A 15,809-nucleotide genomic window follows, 5' to 3' on the forward strand; every position below is an offset into this window, starting at 1 on the left:
TTTTAAAATGATCATTGAAAGCATTCGAAATCAGTTTTGTGTCACAAATAACAGCATCACCAACCCGAAGCTTTGGCGGGGGACCAGCAGCTCCCCTCTGCTGGAGGGATTTAACTGCTTTCCAGAAGTTTACACCAGACGTGTCAGAAGTTAGAGATAAATAATACTGTGCCTTCAACTTTTTAGTGAGAGCAGTACACTTATTTCTGAGAATGCGAAAAAGAAGCCAATCATTTAGGGACTTGGACTTTCTAGCAAGAGCCCATTTCCTATTTCTATCATGAATCAGATCAGCTAAATCCCTAGTGAACCAGGGATTAGACCTGTTCTTAATTCTGACCTTCTTTAGGGGAGCGTGTTTGTTAACCAACGAGAGGAAGTGGTCGAGGAAGAAACGGAAAGCATCCTCCGCAGACGGTATAAGTGGGATACGGAACCAATCGACTGATGATAAATCATGCAAAAAAGCTTGTTCATCAAATTGTCGAAAACAACGTCTGGTTATAATTAAACCTTTTGATTTGGGCATCTTTGTGCTCCTGATGCAGGCAATAGCACAATGATCGCTCAAATCATTTGCAAACACACCCACTGAGATATATTTGTGAACAGCATTTGTCAAAATAATATCAATCAGAGTGTCACTGGCAGGTCTAGTGGGGCTGTTAATAATCTGGGTTAAATTTAGGGAATCACATTTCTGTTTAAAGCAAGAAGAAGTCTCACTATCCCAGTCCCAGTTCAGATCTCCCAAAAGTATCAATTCAGTATGAGTATATTTAGCAATTAAATCAGTAAGGTTTCCCAGAGTTTCGATTTTAGCTGAGGGAGGCCTGTAGCATTATGACATGGCTAGTGTTAAGGGTGATCATCAGGTCAGGTCCTATGATCACAGAGTGATCCCAAAACACCAACACACCTCAAAAGAAACACTGTAGAGATACGGAGCAGAGAGAAGCTTCGGTTACTGTACTGTATATGTTTGTCCATGTTTAGATAGAGAAACCTTGAACCCTCCACCAATAAATGATTGATGACGTATAGATTCATTCATTTCATTCTGATGCTCTATTTTGAAAAAGAAAGAAAGAAAGAAAGAAAGAAAGAAAGAAAGAAAGAAAGAAAGAAAGACATTTTAAGAAGGGTTAATTGATGTTCAGAGGCCCATACTGTATTTCTAAGATGCAAATGATTACAGCCACTAAAACATTACTGGTTTAGGACTTTAAGTGCTTAAGATCGCTCAGTGGCAAATAAGCACTTTGTCCCTGTACGATTCAAAGGGTTCATTTTAAAATGAGACTCTTTTAACTCCACTACAGACTGGGTAAACAAACCTCATGAAAAAGAAATCCTAAATGAAGCTGCCACTTTTTGGGGGAACAACAGTCAAGTGACACAGCAAAAGTAAATGTCCATATAAATGCTGTTTTAGATAAAGCTAATTTCTTCAATACAGGTCCATTAATGCATGCACCGATGTACAGTACGTACATATATACGTACGCACACACACACACGCACGTGTGTACACACACACACACACACACACACACGCACACACGCACACACGCACGCACACACACACACACACACACACACACACACACACACACACAAAATGGCGCAAAACATGTGTGCACCACCATGCTCAAATACATACACACACACACACACACACACACACGAGCGCACACGACACAGGTCTTCTGATAAGGCTGAGCGGCGGTAATTGTGGTCCCTATTACAGTAAACGCTGTACTCCTTGTGTAAACCACAGTAAATGACAACCAGATGGGAGATTAAAGCCTGCTGAGTAGACGGCTGCCCCGAGCGCCGCTGCTCCGCCCCCATAGGAGGAAGGAGAAATCCATATTTCCTGATTGCGATTGCACCTCTCCCCTGGGCCAGGACATTACCACTAAAGAGAGGTACCGCCACAGCAGAACATGGCCTATCAGGTCAGTGCTGTTGCACGCGTGCTCACATGCAGACCGGCATTGATTATTCAAGTCGTATCTGAACAGGAGAGGGTGGTCAGGGAGTGAGACAGACGTGTGATGATCTTTTAATGAACCATCTACATTATAAACAAATGTGAAGCACATGCGTGTGCTACTGCAACCTACTGCCAACTTACTCTGATATACCGTAGAGACAGACAGGAAGAGAGAGAGAGAGAGAGAGAATATTTCAGGACTTCACCATCTGTAAATGTATGGCCCGGGTATCTTTGCTTTGCTAGCCTGTCCTTGCCTTCTGTACATAAATAGCAGTAACCCAAAAGCTCCCCTCCTCCGCCTGGAACTGGCCTCTGGATTTAGCCGGGCCCGCTTTGTTTTGCTGCTGGTGTTGATGTAAAGGAAGCACCTGTATAGAATCATCTCCTCACACACAGATAGAAGAGCAGAGTCTGGGCGCTCTCGGTCGAACGCTGGCTATGATCTCCCTTATTCTGCCCCCCAGGGATGAACGTAGTCGATCAACTCTGAAATGTTATGATAAAGTCTTTAGCCCCTAACCCTGTGAAAACAAAAAGCCCTTACACTCTGGTAGTCAAAACATCAAAGACACAGAATAGTTGAATTATCTCATTAGTCACTCACTTTTTTAAATCCGTCTACATAATGAGGTCAGGAGGAACAACAGCCTGTTGAATTATGATCTGGTGTAATGATTATTTTATTGCCAACAATTGAGTTTTGGTTCCCTGGAACGGCAGACTAATAACTCTCCACTTTTATTGTCCATATACAAGATGTGTCATGTACCTGACGTGAAGCAATGAGCATATGATATGAAGCCAGCCTAGGTAGAGTAGTGGAAAACAGCAGCCAGACACATTCCAATGGTTTTGTTAAGAAGTGTGGGATGCTAGTTAGTGAACAGGAGCCTACAGGCACTTGAGCAGTGTTAGGCAATCTTTTTGCATTTGTACAGGATATAAGCACCGCGCAACCATTCGTTGTAGTGAATTGTCATTTTGAGTTGTCATTTTAAAACATAGAAATGCACACATGCATGTGCACAGCACACACACCAGGAAGGATAGTACTTTAACACCTCTGGACCCAGCACAGGAAGAGCTAATAATACGCTGACCAAAAGGGGAGAAAATACAGTGTCAAGGAATGTGAGCAACATAACCGGTGGATGGCAAATATGGAACATTCTCCATCAGACAGCCTTGGTGACAGGGTGACTATAGGGCCACCATTGTTCCAAAGGGGAACCCAGGTGCTTCCACCCTGCATTAGGAGTCATATGAGACTGGAAATATTTCTTGAAAATAACTCTATGTTGCACATATGACTTACAGTAATACATAAATGTACTCTACCTACTGTACACAACAATGAATGGTAACCGGTAGAGTCGCCGGAAAGAAACTTGCAGAGATTTATATTTTTGTATTTATTATTATTATTTTTTTACTGAGAATAAAGTTAGAAATAACTTTAGGATTACGCATATCTTTCTGAGGTTAAGATTAGGATTAGGATTAGGTTTTGGCAACGTTTTACTGAGGTTAAGGTTAGGAATAACATTATAGGTTTAACTGTTTAGGCATAGTTTATAGCGGTATATAAGGATATTAAGGATCTCAATGCAAAATAACAAATAAGCCTTGCCTTACCCATGTTTCCTTTTAGTTGACATTGTATCGGTGAACTGTACTGGCATGAAACTTTACCCATTCCTATCCAATAAATACCTCAATCAATCAATCAAAAGGCATAAACCATCAGCCCAGGCAAGTTTCTTTCCCGCGACTCTTCTGGTATTCCAATGAATTTATAGTGACAACTGCAGAAATCCGCCTACTGACGAGTACAGCAAGTATGTACAATTACACAAGCAAATCTAAAATCATTGTTCATACAGGTACAAGCAGCAAGGTTTCACGGCAATTGCACGCTGCGTTCATGATTTAAGGCATTCGGAAGCCAATCTTCATCTGTCTTGTTGATCACATGACTAAGTACCGATTTGCGTGACATATCGGCCTCCTGGTGGCGCTATAACAGGCCGATCTGAAACATTTAGGGCTGAGGTTCTGCTCTGGCATTCAGGGAGTGTGCATGCACAATTTCACTTAGATCGGGCCAACAGGCCGGAGATTAGCTGTTCACAGACAGACGGACACGGACGGACGGACGGACGGACGGACGGACGGACGGACAGGGGGCAAAATATAGCCTCTGCCTAACCTTCGGCCTAGTGGAGACAATAAAAGAAACACATTTATTAAGAGAATAACAAGATAAAAGGCTAAAAACTAAGCAAAGGAAAACATTGAATTAAAAGGCAGAAAGGCCGGGGATTTGACCAGGGCAAGGGCTTTGAAGTGAGTTCCAAATAGAGGGAGTTGCAGCTGAGGAAGCCCTGTCACCCAGGTCCGTTTCTTTGTTTTGGGGATGTCCCGGAGGTTGGCATCACCAGACCTGAGGGAGTGGGAGGGGGTGTGGTGTTTTTTATTGAGGTCCAGAGAATAGCAGGGAGCCTGGTTGAGGGCCTTGTAGGTGTCAGGTGGTGATCAGTAAATAGTAGTTTTTCCCTGAATAAAATACACCATTGCAGTGTTGAAAACAGTAGTCCTGGCTCCTGCCTAAAAGTAAGTCAGGGAAATAAAATGTCCTTGACATTTGCGGAAGTTGAGCTGTGAAAGCAGCTCCTGTCATATATCAGCAGTCAGCACATCAAACAGCTGCACATTAATGAAATGCGTCATGATTAGTGATGTGCTGTTTAAACTTTAAACCAGGGATCTTCAATGTTTTCAGGCCAAGGACCCCTTAGCTGAGAGGGAGATAAAGCAGGGACCCCCACATATTGTATAAAATTCGATTTTCATTGACTTTTGACAGCACTGTTATCAGTCTGTTGGATTCATGTTAATGTGTATTTTCAGACATTTAACCACTTAAATCGTCGATACTTAGTACATTTTACCTTTCACTATGTACTTGGTCTGATCTTTTTTCCCCTCTACACCAAACCTATTTGCCATAAAGAGCCGATCTCAGTGGATTCCTCGCAACTGGCATCAGTGCAACCACACCTGCAATTTCCCAGAATTGCACCTTTCTAGTTTTATTTTATTTTATTACTCTTTACACGAGAATGGATAATCTGGGCAAGGATGAATGTGATACTGATATTTATATTTATAATGTCACATGAGGTGATATTTATTCACAGAGACTACGATAAAACTAGATTCGATCAGGATCAAAGAAGAAATACTGCCGCAAACAAAATGGTAGTCCTGCTGGGATTCCTCTGCAGCGTGGGGAGGGAGTTAGGGGGCGATCACATCGAGATGCGTTGCTACAGGCGGAGACGCTTCAGAATATGCCTTGGCAAACAATGAGGCGAAAGCAACCAGGCTATTGTGGGCCCAGCTGAAGAACACTGCAAGAAAAATGGCGGTGTGTGATTGCGGCACTATGCTTCTAAGAGCCTACATGAATAAGTCAAGTAAGTCAAACAGGGGCTGTGTCCAAAGAAAGAATCTTTCACAGAAAGCATTTTTTGGCAGCCAGTGCTACAGCTGTACTTGGCACTCTTGACAAAGCACTCTAAGAATCAAGAATCAAGAGGGTTTATTTGTCACTCACTCATACAGGTACAAGCAGTGGTAACGTTAGTGTGGCACGTTCTTCAAGACTCTGCTAAGTGCTAACACTAATACAACATAAATAACATATTAAAGAACTAATACTGGATTGTAAGATTTGGTATCAGATTATGAACTTCTGTGAATCAGTGCACTTATTTATAGAAGGTATACTGATTCATGGAAATACTGTATGCTCATCTCTACATTAGTGCATGGGCAAAGAAGCATAATTATTCACAGATTCATTCCGTTTATTTGTTTGCCTTTGAGTTTCTTTGTCTGAATCTTCGTACTGTGACGATCACTGTGACAAGTGGTGCGTCTCAGCCACTTAGGCTAAAATGTTACGAATATTTTAACTTGCTTGCAACAAAAACTAAATAAATAAATAAAAATGTGACGCGTGGTGCCATACGAAAACAATGCTTTTTTTTGTGAAAGAATGGCAATTGTCAAATGTGTTTTAACAGCCAGGAGAATGAGACTTGCAGGACACTGCCAAAGACACCAAGAGCTGCCAGCCAGTAAACTGGTGCTGTGGGAACCAACACATGGGCACCGGTCACGAGGACGTCCCACACTAACATATGTGGATGTAGGCCTACTCAAGAATGACGCAGGAGCACAAAGCACCAACGAGCTGGCTGGATGTATGGAGAACCGGGATGACTGGAAGCGACGATGGAAGGCTCGTCTGAGGACGACCTAGAGAGAGAACTACTCTGAACATTACTTTAATGGTCAGTCACCTTGTCACATACAACCTATGATATTGCAATGATAACTTTATATATGAATGTTTGACTACCAAACACTGCAGATAATTTTGAACTTTCCCAACAGTAACTCCAACTGGCCCTGAAAAAATAACCCTTTTCTCATTGAGGTCTAGAAAATGGTCCACTGCCCTCAACTTTCTATTGTAGTGAAAACCATTTGGAGCCCACATTATCCACACATGTGCTGTACACACACGCATGCACACACACCTACTGTACACAGAAATAAAACATATTCATATTCTCTCATGCCCATGGTCGCATAAAGGATGGTTCATTTTGTGTGATGAAGCAACAACAAAAAAATATGTTGCATGCCAAAACTTCACAGCAAGAGCTTAAATATCTGGCTGTGAAGCTGTATGATTAAGTACTTGAGGTCAATCCCTCCCTCTTTTCATCAGTCTAGGCCTCAGTAGACGTGAATAACTGCAGTTCCACAAAGTGCGTGTCAAAAGCTCCCGCTGTGACACTGACAAAAGCATCATTAATTAAGAGACCATATTTCAGGATACAGCACCATTTGGGACTGCAGAAGAACATTCTGTCTTCCCGCGGCCACATGGCCAATGTTTGCTTTTCCATTCTGGTTGATCAGTTTGAGAAATGGGTTACTGCAGTGACATAACAGCCAGGTTTCAGACTTAAAATGACTGAGACAAGTCTTTAGAACATAACTATCAATACATTTAAACAGGACTACGGGACTAAAGTCCATACCAATTATTGGCAATGCAACTAAACCATTGCAATGCATTGCAGGGAGGAGTTGCAGCGGCCTGAATTTCCCTGCTGCAGGTCAGCGCAGTTTGGGGATTCTGTTGCAAGTTGTAAGGTACTGTATGTGGCTGCAAGATGGAACTTGTTGCATTGCGAATCATTGGTGTGGACTGGGATTAAAAGTTCTGATAGCAGCAGAAAGTCATTAGAGGCATTGCTAGTACACCCAACCGGACCAAACAAACAAGATTACTGTCCTCAGGGCGCCCCATTATCACTAGTAGTGACATTAACAATGGGATAAAAAACTATAAATACTGCATTGCTGTGGTATATGCCTCTATGCCAACCAGTTGTCATACACATCTGTGTCTGTTTAGACTAGCCTACATGTACGTATATACAGTATATCGGATTTGTCACTGTCCGATGGAAAGGAAACCTTGTATGTTGTCCAAAACGTTCAGGAAATGGGATGAATAATCTGTGTTCCAATGGATCCAATAGCCAATGTATTATCAGATTTACAAGCTCAGTGCTGTACAACACATTGTAATATGTTGTGAGCTTGTAGATTATACGAAGTAAGACATGGCGGACGGACTGATTGACGTACATACATTCTTAGAGCCTCATTGATAGCAGAGATAAAAGGTCCTGCACTGTAATGACCATTGCTTCTTTTTTTCAGGAGAACAAATTATGCTTCCTTTCAGGTGTATTTGCTACTATTTGTCTGGAATTCTCATAAGGAGAAAAGGGAGTACCCTGGGATTGTATTGTTTATGCCACAAACATCTGGATGGATGACATTCAAAAACTAGACATACTGTAACCATCCAGCATCTCTGTGGTCGAATTAAGTAATAGTCGCACTGGATAAAAGCGACTGCTAAATGCCATTGAAACCTTGTAATAAACAAATAAATTACGTGTTGCTCTCAGAATGTGAAGCAAATGGCTGCAGAACAAAGGTAATAATAAGCTCCCTGACCCCTTCACGCACGCACGCACACACACTCACACGCACGCACACACACACACACATTTGGCTAAAAACAGCTATTATGTAAGAGAAGACATTACACTTTTGCAATTTGATGGATAGATGTTTTAGTTTCTGAGATTCTCATAGCCTTTCTGATATGGCCCAAGAGATAAGATGTTACACATGTACATGTGCTATTAATCCTGGAGTAGGAGGGGCCCTTTATCCCAACACATTTTATAAGCACTGGCTTGACTCCACTCCTGTTTTGACTAAGCAGGCTATGAGCTGATTATGAGGATTACTGGAGATGTGGGAGCCTTCACCTCTCCCACTGATTCCCCATCAGCTCCCACTGACCCCAATCTACAACTAGAAACTTGTACTACATTTGAAAGCCTGGTAGAGTGAGTGACTGCATGTGTAGTGGAGCCTAACATCTCCCTTGGCCATGAGGGGATGGGGATTCTCTTGTGAGTGAGCGGGAGATGTTTGGTTTCCTACACGGAAGTCCCGGGTTCAAATCCAGGTGGTTAAATTGGGGGATGAATGGAGCAGAAGAAATACTGCTGGGGTGCTGATGGCTTCTGGTTAAGGCTTCTCTTACAATAAATGCATGGAATCTCTGTATGTACATTATGTTCGTCTGTCATCCACGTATATTGAGAACCGTCCTACCAACGACTTAAAAGTCGGCATGCGTGTCGCCACCGACCCAAGGGAGTGCCATTCCTGGCGCTGAGTCGGTCGGATAGGCGGTTTTTCAATTTCCAGATACGCCAGAAAAGGCTCTGGCCATGGCCTAAATGAGCCAATTGATTGACACGGCAACCACAGACTAAGCTTGACTTGGCATATTCACCACACCAGTCAAATTCCCCACACCTGCCCTTTGATTATCAAGGGTGCGTTCAGGAATGCGCAGTTGCCACTCAACGCACTGGTGTGCCATGTTGTCGTTTGTTTATTTGGTGCACTTGGTGCGTTGTCGTTCGGAAATCCAGTGCGCTGCGCACCGGGTGTGCTCAGTGCACGCACCGACCGACTCTTCTCAGAAGTTGGGGTTTGACGGTGTGGTGCGTTAGTGCTGTGTTTTGATTGGTTCGTTTTCATGGCCGTAGTCTCGAGCGCTTCTCGGCTGTGAACAATGGAGGAAATGACCGCAAATTGCAGCATTTGCAGCTTAATTGGTCGTTTGGGCTTGATAGTTTCACACACACCAACATGTAAACTAACAGCAGGTGTGCCAATGTTATGAATTAAATCTCCTTTCAATATCAACGTTACTGCTGCTTTTCACAAGGTTTTCCTTCAGAGTTCAGACTGAAAAAGCGCACTGCTGCTCCTTAACAAGTCGTTCATAAATAAGCCACACTGAATGAACTCTACAACGTCACTGCACTCACTACACTGAGCACACACCCGGTGCGCATTTCCGGACGCACCTTAATTCAGTACACTTTCCACAGTCAGTTTGATCGAACAAGGACAGATGCAGATAGAGATCAAGGTGGGGCATGCATTCCCTAATTTGCATCATTCCCAAGTAGGCCTAGTAGGCTCTAATGCGAGTTGCAGGTTTGATTTCTGAGCCTGACGACCTCTGCTGCGTGTCACTCCGTGTCTATCTCCCTGTTTCCTGTCATTCTCCACTGTACTATCCAAATAAAAAAAATCACACCCAGTGTGAAGTGAGCACTTTTTTTATGAGTTAATATCATTAAGCATCCCGCGAGGCTTGGCCAATGACCCAAGTGTGGGACATACATACATACATACATACAGACAAAGCCAGATGTACTGTGGGAGCAGTTAGCGCCGCTCGAAAAAAAGAAGAAATACTGCTATTGTTAAATTGTATCAATGTAGGCACACCTATTATAATTGAACGGTGCAAACCGCTCCTACGTTTTAGTACGGAAATGTATTAGTACAGATCTATGGAGATCCGTGCTCATACACATAAAGTAATTGACGTCATGGACAGAAGGGCCCATACAAGGAGATATGGATATTTGTCGTGTTTGCACCGCTCACTTAGCACCGGTGCGATTTATTTTGTATATATGTATAAGTTTGTACACATTTGCTCTCAAAGAACCACATTGCATTCATTGCGTTTTAGCCTTATGACAAATACAGTATATATGGTCATCATGTATGTAAGCCATTTACCATGAGAGGGAGTGGGTTGTTGGCTGATTTACCACTGTTTCAGGGTTGTGGCACGAGGCGAAGCGACGCTCGAATGGTAAATTGCTTTTCTACCACTCTATCACTCCTGCCCACAACAGTGGGCAGGAGTGATGCGCGGGCCGACCCGGTGCCCCCACCTGCCCGCCAACCTGCCCACAATGGGGCGGGTGGGTCAAGGTTTCAGACTCAATTGGCGGGTGGCGGGCGGGCGGGTTATCACCACTCTCATGTGCAAAAAATAAATAAGAATAATCACCTGCTCTTATTTGCCTTTTATTCTTAATAAGAGTAGGCCTATAAGAATAAGAATACAACGTTTTGAATACGAGCATTTAAAATGCACCAGATAAGAGAGGCTTGGAGCGCTCCTTGGTGCGAGGACCGTCCCAATTCCGCTCCTGCTGGGGCCGCGAACCACATTCGCCAACATTTTCGCCTTGCGCTGTTGCGCACATAGCAGCCAGTCAGACACACAACATGAGCAGAGGAGAATGCACAAACAATTCAGCGCGTGTCGCTGATCAGGATTTCACTTAAATGTCTCTGTCATCCACACAAGTCTGTTTATAAATAGCCTACTTTGTGTCAGTCAAGTTATATAACCAGCCAGTCAACGGAGACGATTTGAAACACAACTTTCGCTAGTGAGACGGATTTTATACTGAATGAACCATGTTCACCTCGAGTCTCTCCCATCTCACCAATCTGGTGATTAATCAATCAACAGGATTTAATATTGTCCGTCTTTTGCTGCCTGTTTGAAGTGCAAGGCGCTGTATAAATATGATTGACATAAAACCTGAAACGCCATTCTTACCCCGACGATGCCCCCGCGATTTAGAGAGAATGAACGTCTTTGAATGAATGTCTTTATGCTGTCAAATAGGCTAAACCCAGAATTTGAACAACATGTTTGTTTATTTAGCCTATGACAATATTGTGCTATTGTAGACCTTTCTGTAAAGCGACTGTGGGTACTTAGAAGAGCCGTATATAAAGATGAGCTATTGTGGAGATGATATATACCATCTTTTTTTTATATGCAGGTTGCGGGGCGGGTTCGTTGATTTGTAGATTGTTCTGCGGCGCGGGCGGGTTACGTTCCGTGCGGGCTGTGGGCGGTGCAGGCTATGAAAAAAAGCTGACCTGCGCATCACTAGTGGGCGGGGTCCATGACCCAACTCAAGGTTGTTGACTGATTTACCACTGTTTTAAGCCAATCAGAATCCAGTATCTGAACATGTGACCACAAAAAGTGGTAGAAGTACTTTTTGTCAATAAAAACCTCTTGAAGCCAAGACCAGTACAACTTATTTACACTACAACTACTAACATACAAAACACAGAGGCATGGGTAAAACCGAAGCAGTGCCATTCAGTCCAGTTAACTGGCCTGGGTCAGGCTATGAACTGTGTGATAGTTGTAGTGAATGGACCTGGTAGAGCCGGGTCTTGCATTAAACATGAGAGGTAGGCACACCACAGACGCCGGCATTAAGCCACCTTGGGAGGAAATTGGAGACAAGCCTGATTTATACTAGTTGTAGGGTGTCGCACACCGTAAATAGTCGATCTACAAGCACACAATGCATCACGGATGCGATGCTTTATGAGCTTGTAGGTCTGTGATTATCAGTGCCTGGCACAGTTGTATGGTGGAGCATAAATTAGGCATTAAGTGCTGGAGTGACTCTTTGCACGTGTGCCAATGTCCGGTGGCACATCCACTACAAGTGTTGCTGCAGGAAGGCACAAGCCTTCGAATGAGTACTCACTCCTGTTTCAGCTCAGACCTATTCCTTGTTGGCTAATGTTCAATGTAAGACTAAAGATGGGCACTGCCATCACACAGAGAACAGACCAGCTTTGTGCTAATCCTCCCCTACTGCCTGACAGTGATATGACTAGCCTGAAATTAAGTTTCAATAGTTTCACTCACTCACTGACGTACGTACCGGTATGCCCGCACGCGCACACACACGCACACATACACACATACACATATCACCACCAGCACAGCTGAAAAATGTGATAATAAAGAGATATGCTACAAGATAAGACATACCTGTAGGCCTATGCTACAGCAGTAACACTACAAATCCCAAACTCTTGCCAATTAGGCTTTTTAGCCAGGATTATTTGACAGCTGCCATAAATCTACTAAGCTTGTTCAATCAAGTTCCCATGTGGGGGGCAGACCTCCATTCAGAAACACCCCTACTTAGAAACATCCCCATTCAGAAAGACCCCCACTGAGGTTAGGGTTTAGGGTTAAGGTTAGGTTTAGGTGACACCTTTTTTTTTTAATGTTTTTTATCCCACGGTTTTTGTAACCCATTTTTCTCACCCGGTGACTACCTAACCTGTAGTCCTGGTTTCCGCTCTCCCCCTGCCACGCCAGGGGACATTGGGGAGCACCCGGCTGGCTAGGGGGAGGTAGTGTAGAAACCAGGACTACTGCATGTTTTTGTGTGAGGGCCTATGCCCAAGGAGACACGGGGAGAACATGCAAACTCACCACAGAGAGGCCCTATCGCCAACCCCACCTAGGGTGTGGGTGCTGATGACGCGGGTGGAGGAACACGCCCCCAGCGCCCACAGCTTCCCCCGGCGGGAATCGAACCCAGGACCTTCTAACTGTGAGGCGAAAGCGAAGAGCTAACCACTGCACCACCGTGCTCCTTGACACCTATCTTCTGAATGGCAATGTTTCTGAATGGAGATGTAACCATGTGATGCAAAAGAAATTCGATAGAACATAGGTAACATCATTTATATTATAACCAACAAATAATTCCTGGACAAACCTAATTTGTGTTCTGAACAGGCTTATTTCTGAGGACTATATGACTTGGTCAAAATCCATTTCTGTGAAATCGTCTCTTAAAGTATGATCTGGCTCTGTAATTACAAGCTTAGTAAACTTCCATAAATGTAACAGCTAGTCTGCTTGCATCATCTCTCCCAGGGAGAGAGAGTGATGCAGTTTGTCACGTTCCACTCAGTGAAGGCAGTGCTTTAGGGATGGCACACATTCAAAGAGGGATCAACTTATCAAGACACAATGGGAGCTATTACTCGACCGTCGCATCAAAGCTGCCCTGGGGAGCTTCTGCTGACTCACCCGTTTTGAATTCTGCGATGAATAAATTGCGACAGTAGGCTACCTAAGACCATGTCCATGGTATTAATAACACGCCAATTTAGGCTGTTATTGTAACCTAGCTGTATAGACTATATATGCTATAGTCTGCGACACATAATTGCATTTATCTTAAAAACTGACAAACTATTTAAGTTAAAAGGATAGCTGTAGCTTTATATTAAACGTCGATTTATGTAGCACGTTTTATTATGAGCTATGGACTTTTCTCCCTGCACTATGTGGTGTAAAGTAAGTAGGCTATGTAGGCTACTCAGCCCACTGTATTTGATAACTTTATTTGTTACTTTGATACTAGATATTGATTATTATTACAAAATATATGCCTACATTTGCAAAATATTTTTAGATATTGAAAACTTAAATGGGACATTCTGCATAATATGAGTAGACTACTTTTAGCCTACTTTTGGTAGGCCTATACATTTTGATACCAAATATTTTTGTAGCCTACTTTCACGCGTTTTTTTTTTATTCCATACTTTTACTTGTAACAGAGTATTTTTGCATTGCAGTGTTGATACTTTTACTTGAGTAAAAAAGTTTGAGTACTTTTTCCTCCACTGACATTGAGTTTTGAGAACAGCCTAGGAGCTGATAGTCAGATACACTTCCTACCTGGGCAGGTGAGGGCTGTTGAAGGTGAAGCGCCACCGCGATCTGGATGAAAAAGCACAGTTTCATTTCGGGAAGTCTGCTAACAGAGGTGATGACGACGAGTCCTCCCAGCGCGCAGCAAATCCACTGAAGTCCGAATATTCGCAGAAAAGATGATGACAATGAACTTCCAAAGCCGCTCCAACTATATCACCCGTCCCACTTTCAGTATGACTGCAGTCAGTGTGTCACGTAGCCCGGTCGCTCCTGTAACCTGATGTGTGTATGTGTGTGTGTGTGTGTGTGTGTGTGTGTGTGTGTGTGTGTGTGTGTGTGTGTGTGTGTGTGTGTGTGTGTGCGTTAACTAATGTTAGGCCCTGCAGAGCGAAAGTTGATGTGGACTGTATTTTAAATGTTGATGAAAAATTGCAGTTTTGTTCCGTTTAAAGAAAAGATTAAAATCCAGCGAATGTCATAATAACAGCATGGAACAAGCGAGATTAAAACAGTTGGCATATCTTGTCCATACGTTTGAACTGGTCATCTTCTTAAAAGTGCATTTGAAGTTGATGTTTGGAACAATCTTTGCATTTCGGTCCTGCTCTGCAGCCTTTGGTCTGTAGAATGACATAGCCTACTTGCCACTAATTGCCTGACTACCTCTTCAAATGCTGGCCATTTAAATCTCCTCCCCCTCTCTCTTCCTCCCTCTTCTAGTGTCAATCTCTGCCCTCCTCAAGGGAAGACTTGACACACTATCTATGCAGTGATGATATTTGTTAAATGTGGTCCTGGCACTTAGATAACAGCAAATGTAACATTTTAACAGAACTTCATTATTTAACACTAGTTCCAAATGCCAAGAGACAGAGAACAAACACCCTGCAGGCAGTCCCAGGACTTTCTCAAGCTTGCACTGGCATGTGCACACAAACACATAGACATCAGAGGGGGCTTGAGCCCCTGCCCTTTTATCTGTCTGTAAAAAGTATGTGCCCTCTCCAGACCAGGAATGCAGTGAAAGAAATGCAAATGCCCTCTTTCCTTGCCATACCTGAAGGGCTGAAGGCAGCATTCACGAGAATTGCCTTGTCCAAACTCTCCTGAACTTGAATGCAGCATCTTATGTTGAAAGAATTGTCCTCTCTGTGTAGAAATCCATGCTGTACGCCTTCTCCAGTATTGACTTGATTATGCTTAGTTTAGTGTGGTATCATGCACTGAAGGTGAGGTTGGAGGTCTGCTATTTTCGATATTTCCACTAAAAGGCCCTTTTAGAAATTTCAGCCCCTGCCTCTCTCTGCACGTCCCTGGCTGAGAAACTTCTCCACTTGAGTACTCAGGATGTTCTGTAAGAGCCATTTGAGCAAGGTAAACATTTGGAGTCGCCATGCACCCCATCGCTATGGATGAGTTTCGGGCTCCAGGATACATGGGGATTTTCCTCTTTAGGGGGAGAGCGACTCGAGTATTTAGCTAAGTTGCAGAGAGAGAAAGGGATGAGATTCCATCATTGTTGACACATAGAGTTAATCTTCTGTATGGAACTCTCTATGTTTGCTGTAGACCTGGAATGCAAGGATTCCTCACTGGCTCCTCCACATTCCTCCAACGGTGCTGAATGATTCTAGCACCATGTGCTATTGTACAGACCACACTTAGGATGGTTGGTATGGTGTTTGTAAACATCCCAGAGTGTCTGCTGCACCCCCTCCCCACGCGGCGCGCATGCGCGCGCCGCAC

General features: G+C 43.5%; 1 protein-coding gene across 1 annotated transcript in view; it reads right to left on the reverse strand.

Moving 5' to 3' along the window:
• pgfb (placental growth factor b) overlaps positions 1-15,809 on the reverse strand; it is a gene marked incomplete at both ends in the record, with an annotated part of 46,258 nt that overhangs the window by 14,877 nt on the left and 15,572 nt on the right. The window contains 2 exons of the mRNA XM_080750904.1: positions 4,212-4,218; positions 4,394-4,445. Coding sequence (XP_080607030.1) covers positions 4,212-4,218; positions 4,394-4,445 — 59 coding nt within the window. The remainder of the gene's footprint in view (positions 1-4,211; positions 4,219-4,393; positions 4,446-15,809) is intronic.

This window comes from Nannobrachium achirus (assembly GCF_963921795.1).
Source record: "Nannobrachium achirus genome assembly, chromosome: 20".
Taxonomy (NCBI): Eukaryota; Metazoa; Chordata; class Actinopteri; order Myctophiformes; family Myctophidae; genus Nannobrachium; species Nannobrachium achirus.